The sequence below is a fragment of the Vipera berus genome (genome assembly GCF_964194415.1).
Source record: "Vipera berus genome assembly, chromosome: 7".
Taxonomy (NCBI): domain Eukaryota; kingdom Metazoa; phylum Chordata; class Lepidosauria; order Squamata; family Viperidae; genus Vipera; species Vipera berus.
Genome location: NC_138209.1, coordinates 38,407,932 through 38,423,827, shown reverse-complemented (window position 1 = coordinate 38,423,827; position 15,896 = coordinate 38,407,932). Strand labels below are relative to the sequence as shown.

At 41.1% G+C, this 15,896-nt stretch overlaps 1 protein-coding gene across 1 annotated transcript in view; it reads left to right on the top strand.

Annotated features, from left to right (window-relative positions):
- Positions 1 to 2,343: 2,343 nt before the first annotated feature.
- The window catches only part of FAT4 (FAT atypical cadherin 4), a gene marked incomplete at both ends in the record, with an annotated part of 127,270 nt that continues 113,717 nt past the window's right edge, over positions 2,344 to 15,896 (top strand). Inside the window, one exon of the mRNA XM_081332493.1 lies at positions 2,344 to 7,638. Within this exon, the coding sequence (XP_081188619.1) occupies positions 2,344 to 7,638 (5,295 nt within the window). The remainder of the gene's footprint in view (positions 7,639 to 15,896) is intronic.

Sequence of the window (15,896 nt, the reverse complement as noted above, 5' to 3'; positions counted from 1 at the left end):
TAGAAGTAACTACTGATTTATTTATTTATTTATTTATTTATTTATTTATTTATTTATTTTACTGGACCGGTTGGGAGCTGTGAAAAAGACCACTGGAGAATCCTCCATCAAAGGCAGGATTCACCCCCCTTTCCTCCCTTAAGCACTGATCTTTGTCTGGAGGAAAACTGGACAAATATAAGCCTGTACAGTTTGCGCGGGATGGATAACGGGAACTTGAACTTCCTATAACATCTGAAAGTTAAGAGTTTAGGTAAAACTTGTACTGCCGCGCAGGAACGCAACTGCGGCCGAACTTTTTTCATTATTTTCGCGCGGGTCCTGTGAGATAATTTGAAACAATCCACCACCCCTTCCAACGGAGATGAAATAGTTAAAATTAAATCCGCGTCGCGCCTTCCCAGACATGCTCGCTTAATAATCCCTTTCGGACTTATTGTTGATTGTGGCCATTCAATGTGGATTTAGCCCACACCTCCTCCTTCCTTTCCTTTCTCTCTCTCTCTCTCTCTCTCTCTCTCTCTCTCTCTCTCTCTCTCTCTCTCTCTCTCTCTCTCTCTCTCTCTCTCTCTCTCTCTCTCTCTCTCTCTCTCTCTCTCTCTCTCTCTCTCTCTCTCTCTCTCTCCCTCCCTCCCTCCCTCCCTCTCTCTCTCTCTCTCTCTCTCTCTCTCTCTGCGCAAAGCTGACATCTAAGCAGGGGCGCGGACAGACTCCCCAGCTTCCCGACCCCGCTTCTGCCAAAAGAAGAAGAAGGGGAAAAAAAGCCTAGTTACTAGTAGAACAGATCTCCTCGTCTCCGCCTCGTGCCTTCTCCCCCCCCCCCGCTGCCAATTTATTTGATTGACACCCTGTAGAGCCATTGGGGCTCAGGTCAAAAGAAGGGAGAGCTTCTCGAAGGCAGGCGATGAAGAGGCGGAGACTCGATTTACTCCGACTCAATGGAAAGAAAGGTGGGCGGGGTGAGAGATGACAGACCAATTGGAGGCGGAGATGAAGATAGCGCGGACCCGCAGCGGGAGGGGAGGGGAGGGGGGGGGGAGTCGCCTCGGAAAGTAAAGAGGGAAGAGCTCAATGAGTACCGTACAAAGTTTCTGCCTGGCTCGCTGCTGTGCGGGGTGTGCGGGCAGGCGGCGTCCCTGCCTTCCTTTTTCCTTCCGCGGAATCAAGCAGCTCCTCTGAGGGTCCACGGGGGGCTCGCGACGCCGAGGCGAGAAGCTGCCTTTAAGGTCTTCCACGGCAACCTTTGGGAATTACAAAAGTGGGCAACTGAGTTCCACAGAGTTAAAGGACCGCTGCTTTCCTTCCCCGCTTCATGCTTCTTTTCTGTCTGGCTCTCGCGCATCCACGGCGGATTCCTTCCTTCCTTCCTTCCTTCCTTCCTTCCTTCCTTCCTTCCTTCCTTCCTTCCTTCCTTCCTTCCTTCCTTCCTTCCTTCCTTCCTTCCTTCCTTCCTTCCTTCCTTCCTTTCTTTCTTTCTTTCTTTCTTTCTTTCTTTCTTTCTTTCTTTCTTTTCTTATGCTCTTCTCTTCTTCCCCCCCCCCCCCGAGAGAAAACGCTGAGCTAAGCGAATTTGCAAAAGCGGCTCGCTGTCAGAGCCCAGCCTGGAACGGAGCTGGTGCGCCGAAGGAAGTACGGAGGAGCGGCTCGCTTTAGCCGATGGGGGAACTTTTGTTAACAATGCCCGGCAGCAGCCTGGACTGCGCGTACCTCCCAAAAGGGTTCGACCGGCGGCGGCAGCTCAAGCTTCGGCCAGACTGGGAAGAGACAAAAGTCTAAGCTACGGAGCAGCAGCAGCAGCCGCCGCAGCCCGTAAGTGAAGGAGGGACTGCTGGCACTTTTTTTCCCCCTTTGGAAGGCGGTTTCGGTTGCCTGCCAGCAAAGCCGGGAGTCTGGAGGGAACTCGGCTCTAATACACTCCCACACACCGGGCATTTTGCGGAAGGGACCGGCTGCCCGTCCTTTTGCGCCGCACTCGGGGCTGTGGAGTGTGCTTGGGCATCCAAACGCTCCCCGCCCGCACAAGTAGCTTGAGGAGGGGGGTCAGCCTGCCTCTCGTGGGCAGGCAGCGGCAGCAGCAGCTCTTAGACCCTTCGCCGCCTCTTCCCACTGTCCTGGCCTTCGTTTGCGGCGGCGAAAGGGCGAGAGATGCCCGCGGTGGCGAAGGCGTTGACAGCCCTTCTCTTCCACCTGAGCGCTCCTGGTAATGTGGATTGACGTTGCTTGCCTGTCGCTCGCTGGACTTTCCGCCTTGCTGGCTTGGTTTGTCTTGGTTTGCGAGCTGACCTGGATTGTGGCTGTTAGGTGGATTTGCTTCAGTTTTCCACCTTGTTCCTCCTCTGCATCATGGGCTGCTGGGGGTTGGGCAGCACCTCTTCCATTTTGCTTGCCTGCCTTGTGGTCTTCCTGCTGCTGCCGCTTCCTGCCTCCACTGAGCCCAGACAGCTTTTCAAGGTGTTGGAAGAGCAGCCACCGGGCACCTGGATAGGTACCATTGCTACCCGCCCAGGCTTCACCTACCGTTTAAGTGAGCATCATGCTCTTTTCTCCATAAATGCTACATCCGGAGATCTCCACACACTTGCCACTATTAACCGTGAGAGCCTGACCAGTGATGTGATGGACCTTGTTGTGCTTTCCAGCCAGCCGACATACCCGAGCGAAGTGCGCATCGTGGTGCTTGACCTCAACGACAATGCACCTATCTTTCCAGATCCTTCGATTGTGGTGACTTTCAAGGAGGACACAGGTAGCGGCCGACAACTTATTTTGGACACAGCTACTGATGCAGACAGTGGGACCAATGGTGTGGACCACAGCTCTTACCGCATTGTGGGAGGCAATGAAGAGGGCCGATTCCGACTTAACATCACTCTTAATCCTAGTGGAGAAGGGGCCTTCCTGCACTTGGTCTCTCATGGTGGGCTGGATAGGGAAGCTACCTCTGCCTATCAGCTGCTGGTGCAGGTAGACGACAAAGGGGAACCTCAGAGACATGGATTCCTACAAGTCAATGTCACTGTTCAGGATATCAATGACAACCCACCTGTTTTTAGCCAGACTCTCTACCAAGTTCGAGTGCCTGAGGATGCACCAGTTGGGGCCAGCGTTCTTCAGGTGACGGCTGCAGATGCTGATGAGGGCACCAATGCTGACATCCAGTATCGTCTGGAGAGGGCAGAGAGTACTGGAGGAGATGGAAGCGGGATACTTCCTTTTGAGGTGGACCCTGAAAGTGGGGTCATCCGTATCCGGGAGGTTCTGGACTATGAATCTCAACGGCAGTACTCACTAACAGTTCAGGCTATTGACCGTGGAGTACCAGCTTTGAGTGGCCGTGTTGAGGCTCTAATCCACCTGCTTGATGTGAACGATAATGAGCCAAGGGTCAAATTTCGCTATTTCCCAGCCACCTCCCGTTTCGCCTCTGTAGATGAGAATGCAGCACCTGGCACAGTTGTGGCATTGCTGACTGTGAGTGATGCTGATTCACCAGCAGCCAATGGGAATATTTCAGTATCCATCTTGGGTGGGAATGAACAGCGCCATTTTGAGGTCCAGAGCAGCAAAGTACCCAACCTCAGTCTTATCAAAGTGGCAGCTGCTCTTGACCGTGAACGCATTCCCACCTATAATCTCACCGTGGCTGTGACTGACAACTTTGGAAGTTCTCCTCTATCACCTGATTCAGTCCCTTCTTCTCTGAGTCCAGATGGAGCCTCTCCTGCTCCAGTGAGCCGCTCTTCTGTGGCCAGCCTTGTCATCTTTGTGAATGATATCAATGATCACCCACCTGTTTTTGGGCAGTCAGTATATCAAGTCAGTATTAGTGAGGAAGTACCACCAGGCAGCTATGTACAGGGCTTAAGTGCTACCGATCATGATTCTGGTCTTAATGCCAACCTAAAGTACAGCATAGTTTCTGGAAATGAGTTGGGTTGGTTTTGTATTAGTGAACACAGTGGCCTAGTTACTACTAAGAGTGCTGATACTGTCATGGCTACATCTCTCCTAGGTATTCCTGGTCAAGGCATGGCGGCATCTGGTGGGCTGGACCGGGAAATAGCTTCACAAGTGGTGCTGAACATCAGTGCCCGTGATCAGGGTGTGCAACCTAAAATTTCCTTTGCAAAACTGGTAGTGAATATCCTGGATGTTAATGATGAAAAGCCCCAATTTAGTAAGCCAGATGGGTATCATGTGTCAATAGCAGAGAATGCTCCTCCAGGAACTGATTTGCTCGTCCTCACTGCTGTGGATGGTGACTTGGGTGATAATGGGACTGTGAGATTCATCTTGCAAGAAAGTGGAGAAATTGGGGGAAATTCAGGTGGTTTTCCATTAGTTAGTTGGGGAGCTTTTCGCTTGGATCCTGTTTCAGGTAGACTTAGCACAGCCTCACAGTTAGACAGGGAAGAACAGGAACACTATTCACTGCATGTCATGGCCACCGATCAGGGCAATCCTGCCCTCTTTTCGGTGGCTCTGGTCAATGTGAGCTTGCTTGATGTGAATGATAACAGCCCCTTATTCTACCCGGTCCAGTATTTTGCTCACATCCAAGAAAATGAACCTGCAGATAGCTACATTGTCACTGTGTCTGCTAGTGATCCAGATCTTGGACTCAATGGCAGAGTTAGGTATAGTATCTCGGCAGGAGACACTTCCAGGTTTCAAATTCATAGCCAGACAGGGGTCATCACAACGAAAACCACCCTAGACAGAGAAGAAAAGACTGCTTACCAGTTACAAGTAATAGCCAGTGATGGTGGCAATTTGCAGTCTCAAAACCAGGCCATAGTTACAGTCACTGTTTTGGACACTCAGGATAACCCCCCAGTATTCACCCAGGAAATCTACAGCTTTGTGGTGTTTGAAAATGTTGCCCTAGGTTATCATGTAGGCAGTATTTCTGCCCACACTATGGATCTTAACATCAACATCACATATCTTATCACTTCAGGTGACCAAAAGGGTATGTTTGAAATTAACAAAATAACTGGCTTGATTGCCACTGCTAGTATTATTGACAGGGAAGAGCAAGCATTTTACCAGCTGAAAGTAGTGGCCAGTGGTGGAACAATAACTGGAGATGCTCTGGTCAATATAACAATTAGAGATTTAAATGACAATTCACCCCATTTTCTTCATGCAGTGGAAAGTGTGAATGTGGTTGAAAATTGGAATACAGGACATACCATTTTCCAAGCCAAAGCTGTTGATCCTGATGAAGGTGCAAATGGCATGGTTGCTTACAGCCTAAAGCAAAATCCTAAAAATCTATTTAGTATTGATGAACAAAATGGTGCTATCAGTTTGACAGGGCTTCTTGATGTAAACGATGGGTCTTATCAAGTGGAGATTATGGCCTCTGATTTGGGAGTTCCAGAACGTTCCTCTAGTTTCATTTTAACTGTCTCTGTTCATGATGTAAATGATAACCCACCAGTATTTGACCAGCTTTCTTATGAAGTCATTATTTCTGAACTGGAGCCTGTGAATTCCCGATTTTTTAGCGTACATGCTTCTGACAAGGATTCAGGTGCAAATGGTGAAATAGCTTATAACATAATTGAAGGAAATACAGGAGATGCCTTTGGCATATTTCCAGATGGCCAGCTGTACATAAAAAGTGAACTAGACCGTGAAGTTCAGGACAGATATACGCTACTGGTTGAGGCTTCTGACAGAGCAGTAGAACCACTCAGTGCCATAGTAAATGTTACTGTTATTCTGCAAGATGTAAATGACAATAGACCACTGTTTAACAGCACCAATTATGTTTTTTATTATGAAGAGGAACAGAAAGGTGGATCCTTCGTAGGTAAAATAAGTGCTGTTGACAAAGATTGTGGATCTAATGGGGAAGTCAGATATTTGTTTGCACACATGCAGCCTGATTTTGAATTGAATGCTCTAGGTGGGGAAATAACAAGCACTCATCAGTTGGACAGAGAATCCCTGATGAGACAAAAGGGAGCTGCTGTATTTACACTTACAGTTATCGCAGTAGATCAAGGGTTGCCAAAGCCTTTAAGAGATCAGGCAACAGTGCAAGTGTACTTGAAGGATATAAATGATAATGCGCCAAAATTTTTAAAAGAACTCTACCAAGCAACAATATCAGAATTAGCCCCAAACCTAACACAGGTTTTAAGAGTTTCTGCTTCCGATGTTGATGAAGGTAATAATGGACTAATCCACTATTCTATAATTGAAGGAAATGAAGAAAACCAGTTTGCAATAGACAGTGGCACTGGTCAGGTGACTTTAATTGGGAAATTGGACCATGAAGCTAATGCATTTTACTCACTTACTATCCAAGCAGTGGATTCTGGGACAGATCCCCTAAGTTCCCTTTCTATGCTGAATATCAATGTGTTGGATGAAAATGACAATAGTCCTTCATTCCCTAAAACTATTCTATTTGTTGATATCTTGGAGAACATGAGAATTGGTGAACTTGTAATGTCAGCCACTGCTTCAGACTCAGATTCAGGTGACAATGCAGACCTTCATTATAGTATTACAGGAACGAATAATCATGGAACATTTAGCATCAGTCCTAATACTGGCAGTATTTTCCTTTCAAAAAAGTTGGATTTTGAAACACAGTCATTGTATAAACTAAACATAACAGCAAAAGACAAAGGGAGGCCTCCTCGGTCTTCTACCATGTCAGTTGTAATATATGTCAGGGATTATAATGACAACCCACCCATGTTTCCAGCTGGAGACATTTTTAAGTCTATTGTTGAAAACATTCCTGTTGGGACTTCGGTCATTTCCGTAGTGGCTCATGATCCTGATGCAGATATTAATGGGAAGTTGGCATATACAATCATCCAGCAGATGCCAAGGGGAAACCATTTCCATATAGATGAAGTCAAAGGGACAATATATACAAGTGCTGAAATAGACCGTGAATTTGCTAATCTCTTTGAATTAACAGTGAAAGCCATGGATCAGGCTGTGCCTATCGAATCTAGAAGATTTGCTCTGAAGAATGTGACCGTCCTTATAACTGACCAAAATGACAATGTTCCAACTTTTGTATCCCCAAATGCTCTGGCTGTAGAACCTTCTGTTTTAATAGGTACAGTCCTAACTACAATTGTGGCTGCTGATCCTGATGAAGGAGCAAATGGGGAGGTTGAATATGAAATAATTAATGGGGTCACAGACATATTTATTCTGGATCGCTACAGTGGAGAACTGAGAGTGTCATCAGCTTTAATGCCATCCCAGCTTATGTACAGCTTCATCATTTCAGCCACAGACCTTGGTCCTGAGAGAAGAAAATCAACCACTGAGATGACTGTAATTCTACAAGGACTTGATGGCCCTATTTTCACTCAACCAAAATATATTACCATTTTAAAAGAAGGCGAACCTATTGGGACAAATGTGATATCTATTGAAGCAGCTAGTCCTCGAGGGCCAGAAACTCTACTGGAGTATTTCATTGTATCAGTACGTTGTGAAGACAAAAAGTTTGGCCGTCTCTTTACTATTGGCCGGCACACTGGGGTGATTCAGACTGCTGCTGTTTTGGACAGGGAGCAAGGAGCAGGCCTGTACCTGGTGGATGTTTATGCCATTGAAAAATCTGCAGCTTCTCCTCGGACCCAGAAAGCTGAGGTAAAAAGCTTTTGCTTATTTCATTATCTTCCTTTCCTGTCCTTGTCCTCTCTCGCCATATAGCTTTCAATCTCCAAAATACAACACTGATAGTTGTTGTTTTTTTCTTATCAACTTAAACTGTCATTGTGTGCAGTATTTATTAGTACCAATTCTCTCTGAATTCATTGTGACTTCTGAACAAACACTTTTAATCTTGCAAGTGTTACTTTCTTTAGAATTAACAAGGTATTGTCACACTTTAGAAGTAATTTGTGTGATTGCATATGAACAAAGATTTTTCTGCATAATTAGTACTTGCCCCAAATATTTTGCTAGTTTTGAACTAAAGTATAGGGTTTGGATATTTTTACATTTGACTGTAATAAGCATAAGGTTTTTTTAAAAAAAATCAATCTCTATTGGCCTGCAATTTGCATTACCTGTTTTATACTTGACATTTTTAAATGTAGACAAAGTGCAATTAGAGGAAAGAAATGTTGCTTTAGGTTTGATTCAGCTTAAACTGTTATATATGATTTTTTTCTATCTTGCTGTACCACACTGTGACTTTTTCTTTCTAATCATTATACAATAATACAGTGTTGGATGAGACCCAGGAAAACTTAGCTGGTTCTTCCAAATGAGTTTCCCTTCACCATTCTTTCCAGTTTCTATTTCTCTAGCCTTGCCAATATTCAGCTTATAAAAACATACAGAGAGGGTGAGAGTTATAGAAGCCAAATGCTGAATATCAGAATGATTTTTTTTATTAGAGTAGTTCAGACTACATGGATACCAAAACATTACAAGGATGTTGTTGTTGTTGTTGTTGTTGTTGTTGTTATTTCAGAATGTTGTACTAAGTTCCTAATGGACAATTTGTATCATGGATGTTTTATTTCTTCATAGAACTTTCTTAAGTTAGAGCTTGCTTTGTCTGTTGGGGATATAAAGAAAATACAATGCCAGCTAAGGTGGGGGCTTTCTTTTTCCGTTTGGCATTGTTTGAGCCCTCATTTCTGCATGGTATTCTGACTTGTGTTTTTGCTCACAAAAACTTGGAACACTCAGTCAGCAGGGGATGCCGGAAGTGGAGAGTGATTCATAAGCTTCTGTTATGGTCTAAGAACTTGAGCTCTGAACTCAAACAGAATCGGACAGTATAAACATTGCAGCCGAGGAATAATACCTTAAGCCTATAGTCTCAATTAAGTGATCATGTGAAAGTCATCTCATAAACATACTTAAGTTTTGATTGTAAAAATGCTGTGTTTTAAATTGAAGTAAACATGGTACATAGTTATTATATGCATTGATTTGATACCAGTTATGACATTATTCAGTGGTGGGATTCAAATATGTGAACAACTGATTCTCTGTGGGATGCCACTTCCAGAAGTCCATTCTGGGTGTGGGCAACAAAAAATTAACTACTGGTTCTCCCAAAGTGGTGTGAACCGCCTGAATCCCCCCACTGACATTATTCTTGATTAAGTATTTGAAGCTACAGAATTCTGAAATCTTGGTGTATGTTGCTTGATTAAACATATAACAGAATTATTATGGTAGTCTCTGAACTATATTTTTCTTTTGCCTAGTATGTGTTTGTTTTTTTCTCCAGATGTGCCCATGGACTCACCAAAAATCAAGTCTGATTCTAAGGAGAGTTGACATAGTTCATGTAGAAGTAGAGTAACTTAATTTGTCATTAAAGGAATATTTATTTATTTATGAGAGAAATTATGCAAGTCTAATCATACAATGTCTTACATCATTTTATAATTTCATTAAAAATCAATACATTTTTAACTAAAGAATCATTTAACTATTGTTATTGGAAGGAATCTTACTATGTTTTACATATTCAGTGAATACTACTGTATAGTATGACCAACTGATTTCTTTATCTACAAGTTCGATCCATTTCAATCAAGCCAGCTAAAGGAAAATAAACTTTAAATTTTAGCATGGGCTGTGATTTTACAAGCATTCATATTAGCTTGGTCCCACTGAACTTAATGGGATTTAACATTTCATAGAACTTTATGTAATTAATTTGTTTTGCTGTTTGAATCCTAATGAAATTATATATAATTGTATAGCAAATAGTTCATTAAGTGAAGCATCAGAATTATTTGAGTAATGAAGTTCGTGGGAAAACAGCACAATATTGCGAAGAAGAAAGGTCTGAGCAAAATAATTACATTATTTGTACAGTATTTTATATTGTAACAGTAAAATACAGTTTTATATGAAAAATGAATTTATTGTACAGTACCCAAATCTAGTATTTGTTGTTAGTACTAGACTGTGATTTTATATTGGCAGTGATGCTTTTTTAGAACAAAGTCCTACTGAGTTGAGTAAGACTTGCATACTTGCATAAATTTGCTAGCATAGCATTCCAAACCCCAATAATATATTAAATGTATCCAGGTGCAACCTGATTCTCAAAAATAATTTCATTAATTTGAGCTCACTACTGACATATAACAGAAGGGAGCTCATATAGGTTTTTATTTCATTTTTTATGTTCTGTGACTTTTTCTAATATGCTGATTCTATAAAGAGTTTCACAAATTACAAAGGAATGGCATTTTCCTAAGGCTGTCTCCAAGACTGTCACCTAACTCCTCTGCCCCTTTGCAGGAGTTATATACTTAATAATTGCTTCATTGTCCTCAATTTCATACTCTTTATATCAACAAAAAAAAAACTTTATAGCACTTGATATTTTGTCAATAAAAAAGCCAGCAGCTCTTAACTCCAAAAGGTAACAGCCTGATCTTTGTTTGATTTTTCATGTTTTGAAACCAGAGTACAGCTTAGAAAGCTATTTAACTTTCAAAAAGCTTCTCTAGGTATTATGATAGAAGAGCCTATTGAAATTGCCTTATACTAATTTTAGGAAAATGGCAGTATCAGCAACTTTATTGAAAAGCTTTACAGTAAGGTGGTACACAACAAACAACAACACCCTCTCTTTGTCTTCCTGGATTACACATAGCATTAACATTTTGTTGATGCACCTGTACAGGATGAAAAAAGAATGTTGATTGCTGCACTCTCTTTATTTTAACAAGAGACATTTTTGATCATGTTTTAAAGACTTGGCCATAATATTAAGTTGCAGAAACATTTTGGTTAAACTTATCTGAAGAAAACTAATCTCATTTAGGAATTTCAAATGCTATCTTCAGCTGCTAACACAGTAGAAGTGTTAGGTTTGTTTAGCAGGGTGTATTGGAGCATCCTCCTTTTCCACATAATTGAATGTTCTGTTAATCTTTGACATATTTTTCTTTCAATTATATATAGACAAAGATAAATATAGAACCATTATTTAAGTGATATGTGCTTTCATTGATTTTGAAGTATAAGTAACAGCATACCACTTCAACTCTATACACTAATTGAAATAAGACAATTCCAAAGAAGATTCCTCTCTCTCCCATTATCCCTCTCCCTCTCTTTCCCTCCCTGCCTCTCTTCCCCTCTGCCCAGATCTTCACTATATGGAATAGAAAATGTTACTCCATTGAGCAGAGGTCATGGAATCTATTCATGAGTAACTGAATAAAATTTACTTGTGTAAAACTGAGTATACTATGTAGTGTTACCATAGTTGGGTTGCAAAAATCTGAATGACCACTATTTATTACGTGAAGTTCTGCACTCTGTCTTTAGTAATTTTGGTAACTTTAGTCTTCAGATATGCCCCTGTAAATGCACGTGTAATTTAGTTGTATACAACTTATTGGTGTAACTTTACCGTGTGTAAGATCAAAAATTTCTTATGATGATCTAAAATTAAAATGACTACATTAAAAAAAGTCCTCTGCAGTGATTAACACGTTTTTCTTGGAATTTTCATATAACAATTTACATCCCCCATTGATCTTTCTGTTTCTCCATTTTATTTCCTCCAATGGTGTTTCTGTAATCCATCATGAAGCCTCATGCTGTGTGAATGATAGAAGAAATATTTCCACCACTGGTGGACAATATTGCCTTTACTTCTGAATTGTTTATTGGCTTCCTCCCTTCGGCTTATATCTGGATTGGTATTTACTGGATGCTAAATTTTAGTCTTTCCTTGGAAGGTCAACAAAAAATAATTGATTTCTAGTAGCATTATTTCTAGTAGATACTTTAGAACTTTTTAAAATTAATTTCAGTAAAGGGAAGAAAAGTAATATATCAAAGACTGGCATTTTGGGGAATATTATTAGCAGTTCAGTCAGATACAAGCACGAGTCCTTTACTTACCTCAGTGGGATTTAATCTGACATAATATAGGCTCAGTTCACCTGTAAATTGCAACATATGTGTTCATTTTTTCATGAAATTGTCAGATTCCCCTTAGCTGAATTAAGGTTTGAATATAGAAGACTAAACTTTTTCTCTCAGATTATGGAGGCTTGTGTTTAGGGTATCTTCCCCAACCCGTAGTTCAAAGTGAAAACTTATTCACATTCCTGATTAGTGAGAAGCAACAAATTAACTCATTTGCATACTTTCTGAGTGTTTCAGTTTCCCTCTGTTTTTCCTTTCATACTGCTGAGATGCCTGCAATCCTTTAATAGCAATATTCTAGTCATAGGGAAGATATTACTTAGACATTGTTATTTGGGACTACCATATTTAATGAACTGGTTTACTGTCTCCAGTTATATGATAAAAAATAATCCATAAAATAAAAAATGGGTCAGGTTAAAACTATTGCAGGTTTTTTTTATTGGACAGTTTTGATTGAAATTTTTGAAAGTTTTATACCATTCTTAAGAGTGTTTTGCCACACATGAAGTAAATGAGAATGACTGAGATTTTCGAAACTTCGGTTTTTTTGGTGGGGGGATGTTTCCATTATCTTAGTTGGAGCTAGTTAGTGTCCACCTAAGGTTTTCTGATCTGTGCTGCAAAATCCAATATTCCAATAGATGGCAGCAAAGTGGTACAGAACATCCAAAGTCTGCTGCCATCTAGTATTTGGTTTTTTTTGTTTTTTTAAAAGCATAGATATATTAGTTCTACTCCATCTTTCATCCCTAGATGGCAAAAAGGCTAAGGATGATAACATTAATAAAATGGGATCATTTTCAATTAAATAGAAATCCATATATACGTTCTTTTTCTTGCATTCCCCCCCCCCATGTGTTTGCGTGTGTTTGTATTTGTATGGGTAATGTGATTGAAATCTTTATAAATATATTTGCGTGTATGTTTAAATAAATAATCAGAAAGAATGTCAGTTTATAGGAGAGAAGAAGCAAGATAATTAATGGATGATATTTATATCAAGGAAATAGGTTATATCAACTAATGTTCAACAGAAAAATGTTAAGTTTTCAATAACATGCTTTATGGGAGAAAAAAGAGCATTTTGAAATGTCAGAAGTCTTTTTTTTAAATTACAGACTGTTTTCATTTTTATAAAAAAGTTGGGAAAAATAACTATACAATTATGTGTAAAATGTAGTTTGGCACAAGTTCCTTTATCTGTCAAAAAAAAAAGTTTCAGTTACCAGCTCATAATGCATAATTAAATATAATTAAACAAGAGTCAATAAAACCAAGCTATTTTAATTATATCCTTGACAGGGTTAATTATAGTAATAAATTGTCTAATGAATTTATAGTAAAGAATAAGATAAAAGCTACAGTTTGTGGGGAAGAGAGAGAGAGAGAGAGAAATATATCTGCCTCCCAAAATACTCAAACAAAATGAACAAGGGACAGTAACTGATAAATATGCATTACTATTACTGTTACTATTATTTTTCTTTGGTAAGTTCTCTGCATGTGACTCCTCTATATAGTATATATGCAGTAGAACAACTATAAAATAATAAAAAAGCAATTATAAAATATATAAGGATAAACACATTCCAGAACCCATTGTTCTGCTGTGACTTCATTTAACAAGGGGCACAACAACCCTGCTTTAACAAACAAAGCAGGGCAAACTTTTTTTTTATTGAAAAGTTTTATAAAGGTTACAATATTATCCCATCCCCAACCCCCCCCAACCCCCCCTCCCCCACTTCCCAAAGCTGGTTACAGGGTTACAAATATATAGTAATCATAATTTAACTAACATTAATCAACTATATAAATAACCAAATACATAATACACTTTAACCCGCCTATAACATAATTACAAACACTCTAAAATATCCAACTTACAAAAAAAAATATAACAAACTAAAATTTACTCATAAGCTAAATGGAACTTATTAGTCCCATATTTTTTTTTAAAGCAGGGCAAACTTTGTTTTCTTGAAATTAAGATTCCATGTTAATAACATGTATAAATAAGGTTGAATTTGTAGCAAAGTACCGTATATACTTGAGTATAAGCCGACTCGAGTATAAGCCGAGACCCCCAATTTCACCCCCAAAAACTGGAAAAAGTTATTGACTCGAGTATAAGCCGATCCGCCGTTCTGCAAGCCTCCGCCGCCGGCGGAGGCTGGATCCGCGCTCTGCAAGCCTCTGCCGCCAGCAGAGGCTCGATCCGCCATTTTGCAAGCCTGAATACACAGGAATACCCTGTGTGGCCGCGGCTCTCGGGGAAGCCCTGGCTGTCCGCTTCCTCGCTCCACGCTGCCATTCGGGGCCCGCGCGTTCCCCGGGCAAATCGCGGCGCCCAGCAGGCGAGGAAACACGCCCACTCCAGTCGCCCCCCCCCTTCCCTCAGGAGACGCGAAGCAAGTGACCGCTCGGAGCTTACCGAGGACTTGCGCGCAGCCGAGGCTTCGGTGCTTCCAGGATCGCGCGCACCTCTCCCAAGCCGCCGCCGTCCGGAGACCTGCCGAAGTTTGGGGAGGTTTGGGGAGGTGTGCGCGCACCTCCCCAAACCTCCCCAAACATCGGCAGGTCTCCGGACCTCCGCGCCCTGCCTGCCTGCTTCTTTCCGCAGCGGAAAGAAGCAGGCAGGCAGGGCGCGGAGGTCCGGAGACCTGCCGAAGTTTGGGGAGGTTTGGGGAGGCGCCCAAACCTCCCCAAACGTCGGCAGGTCTCCGTTCCTCCGCGCCCTGCCTGCCTGCTTCTTTCCGCAGTGGAAAGAAGCAGGCAGGCAGGGCGCGGAGGTCCGGAGACCTGCCGACGTTTGGGGAGGTTTGGGGAGGTGCGCGCGCACCTCCCCAAACCTCCCCAAACTTCGGCAGGTCTCCGGACGGCGGTGGCTTGGGAGAGGTGCGCGCGATCCCGGAAGCACCAAAGCCTCGGCCGCGCACAAGTCCTCGGTAAGTTTTTTTGTTGACTGGAGTATAAGCCGAAGTGGAATTTTTCAGCCCAAAAAGTGGGCTGAAAAATTCGGCTTATACTCAAGTATATACGGTAATATTAATGTTTTTTGTATTACAATTAAATAAGAAACCATATGATACAAAACAGATCACTGCCTCCAATGCTAAGACTCAGGGGCTTTTTATAGAAATAAAAATAGTGAATTGCTGCAACCTAGAACTTTGCTTGGAAATAAGCTCAGTTCTTTAAAACGAAACAAAATGTAATTTGAATTTGTAGTATGGAAGCATATAGGAGGGCTAGAGAGAACATCTCATCCATTTGTTTACAATTGAATGGATGCATAATTATGGTCTTCTGTGTTAATATTCTTAAGAAGTTTTCAAATGGGCTCATTTGTTTGGAAAGATCCATTTAGCTTCCCCTCCCCCCATGTTCATTATATTTTGTAAATAATAAGCATCTCATGAAAACTCAATTCTTTGTTTTCAAACATCTAACTAATATGAGCCCATTGAGGCTCGGTATATTTTCCATAATAGGAATTTCCTCATCAGAAAGAGCTATTACCATCATAAATCAATGTTCAATGTGAGAAATAAATTATGTTTTTGCTATTAATTTTATTTAATAACAAAATGCCATTGTTGTGCAACTAGTGAATACATATTGTCTTTACCTTTCAAAGTTTTAAGATTAAAATCTTAACCTCACAGTAATCTTGAAAGCAATCATGAGAAAAATAAATAAAATGGCGCTTCATGTGTCTTATTAAAATCTGATGAAAATACATATTTTGTCTTGATTGCTTATGAACACCCATACTTCAAATTTCATGTACCACATTTCTCTAAATTATTTGACTTTTAAAATTTTATTTTGTTTTACTGAATTGTAATATACACAAGAGCATTTTTCTAAATCATTTCATAAAGATACCAATATTTGGATAAGAAAAAACTAAGCTGTCACTTCCTGAACATGGCAAATGTTTTTTTACTACAATTCAATTTATATATGTTTGT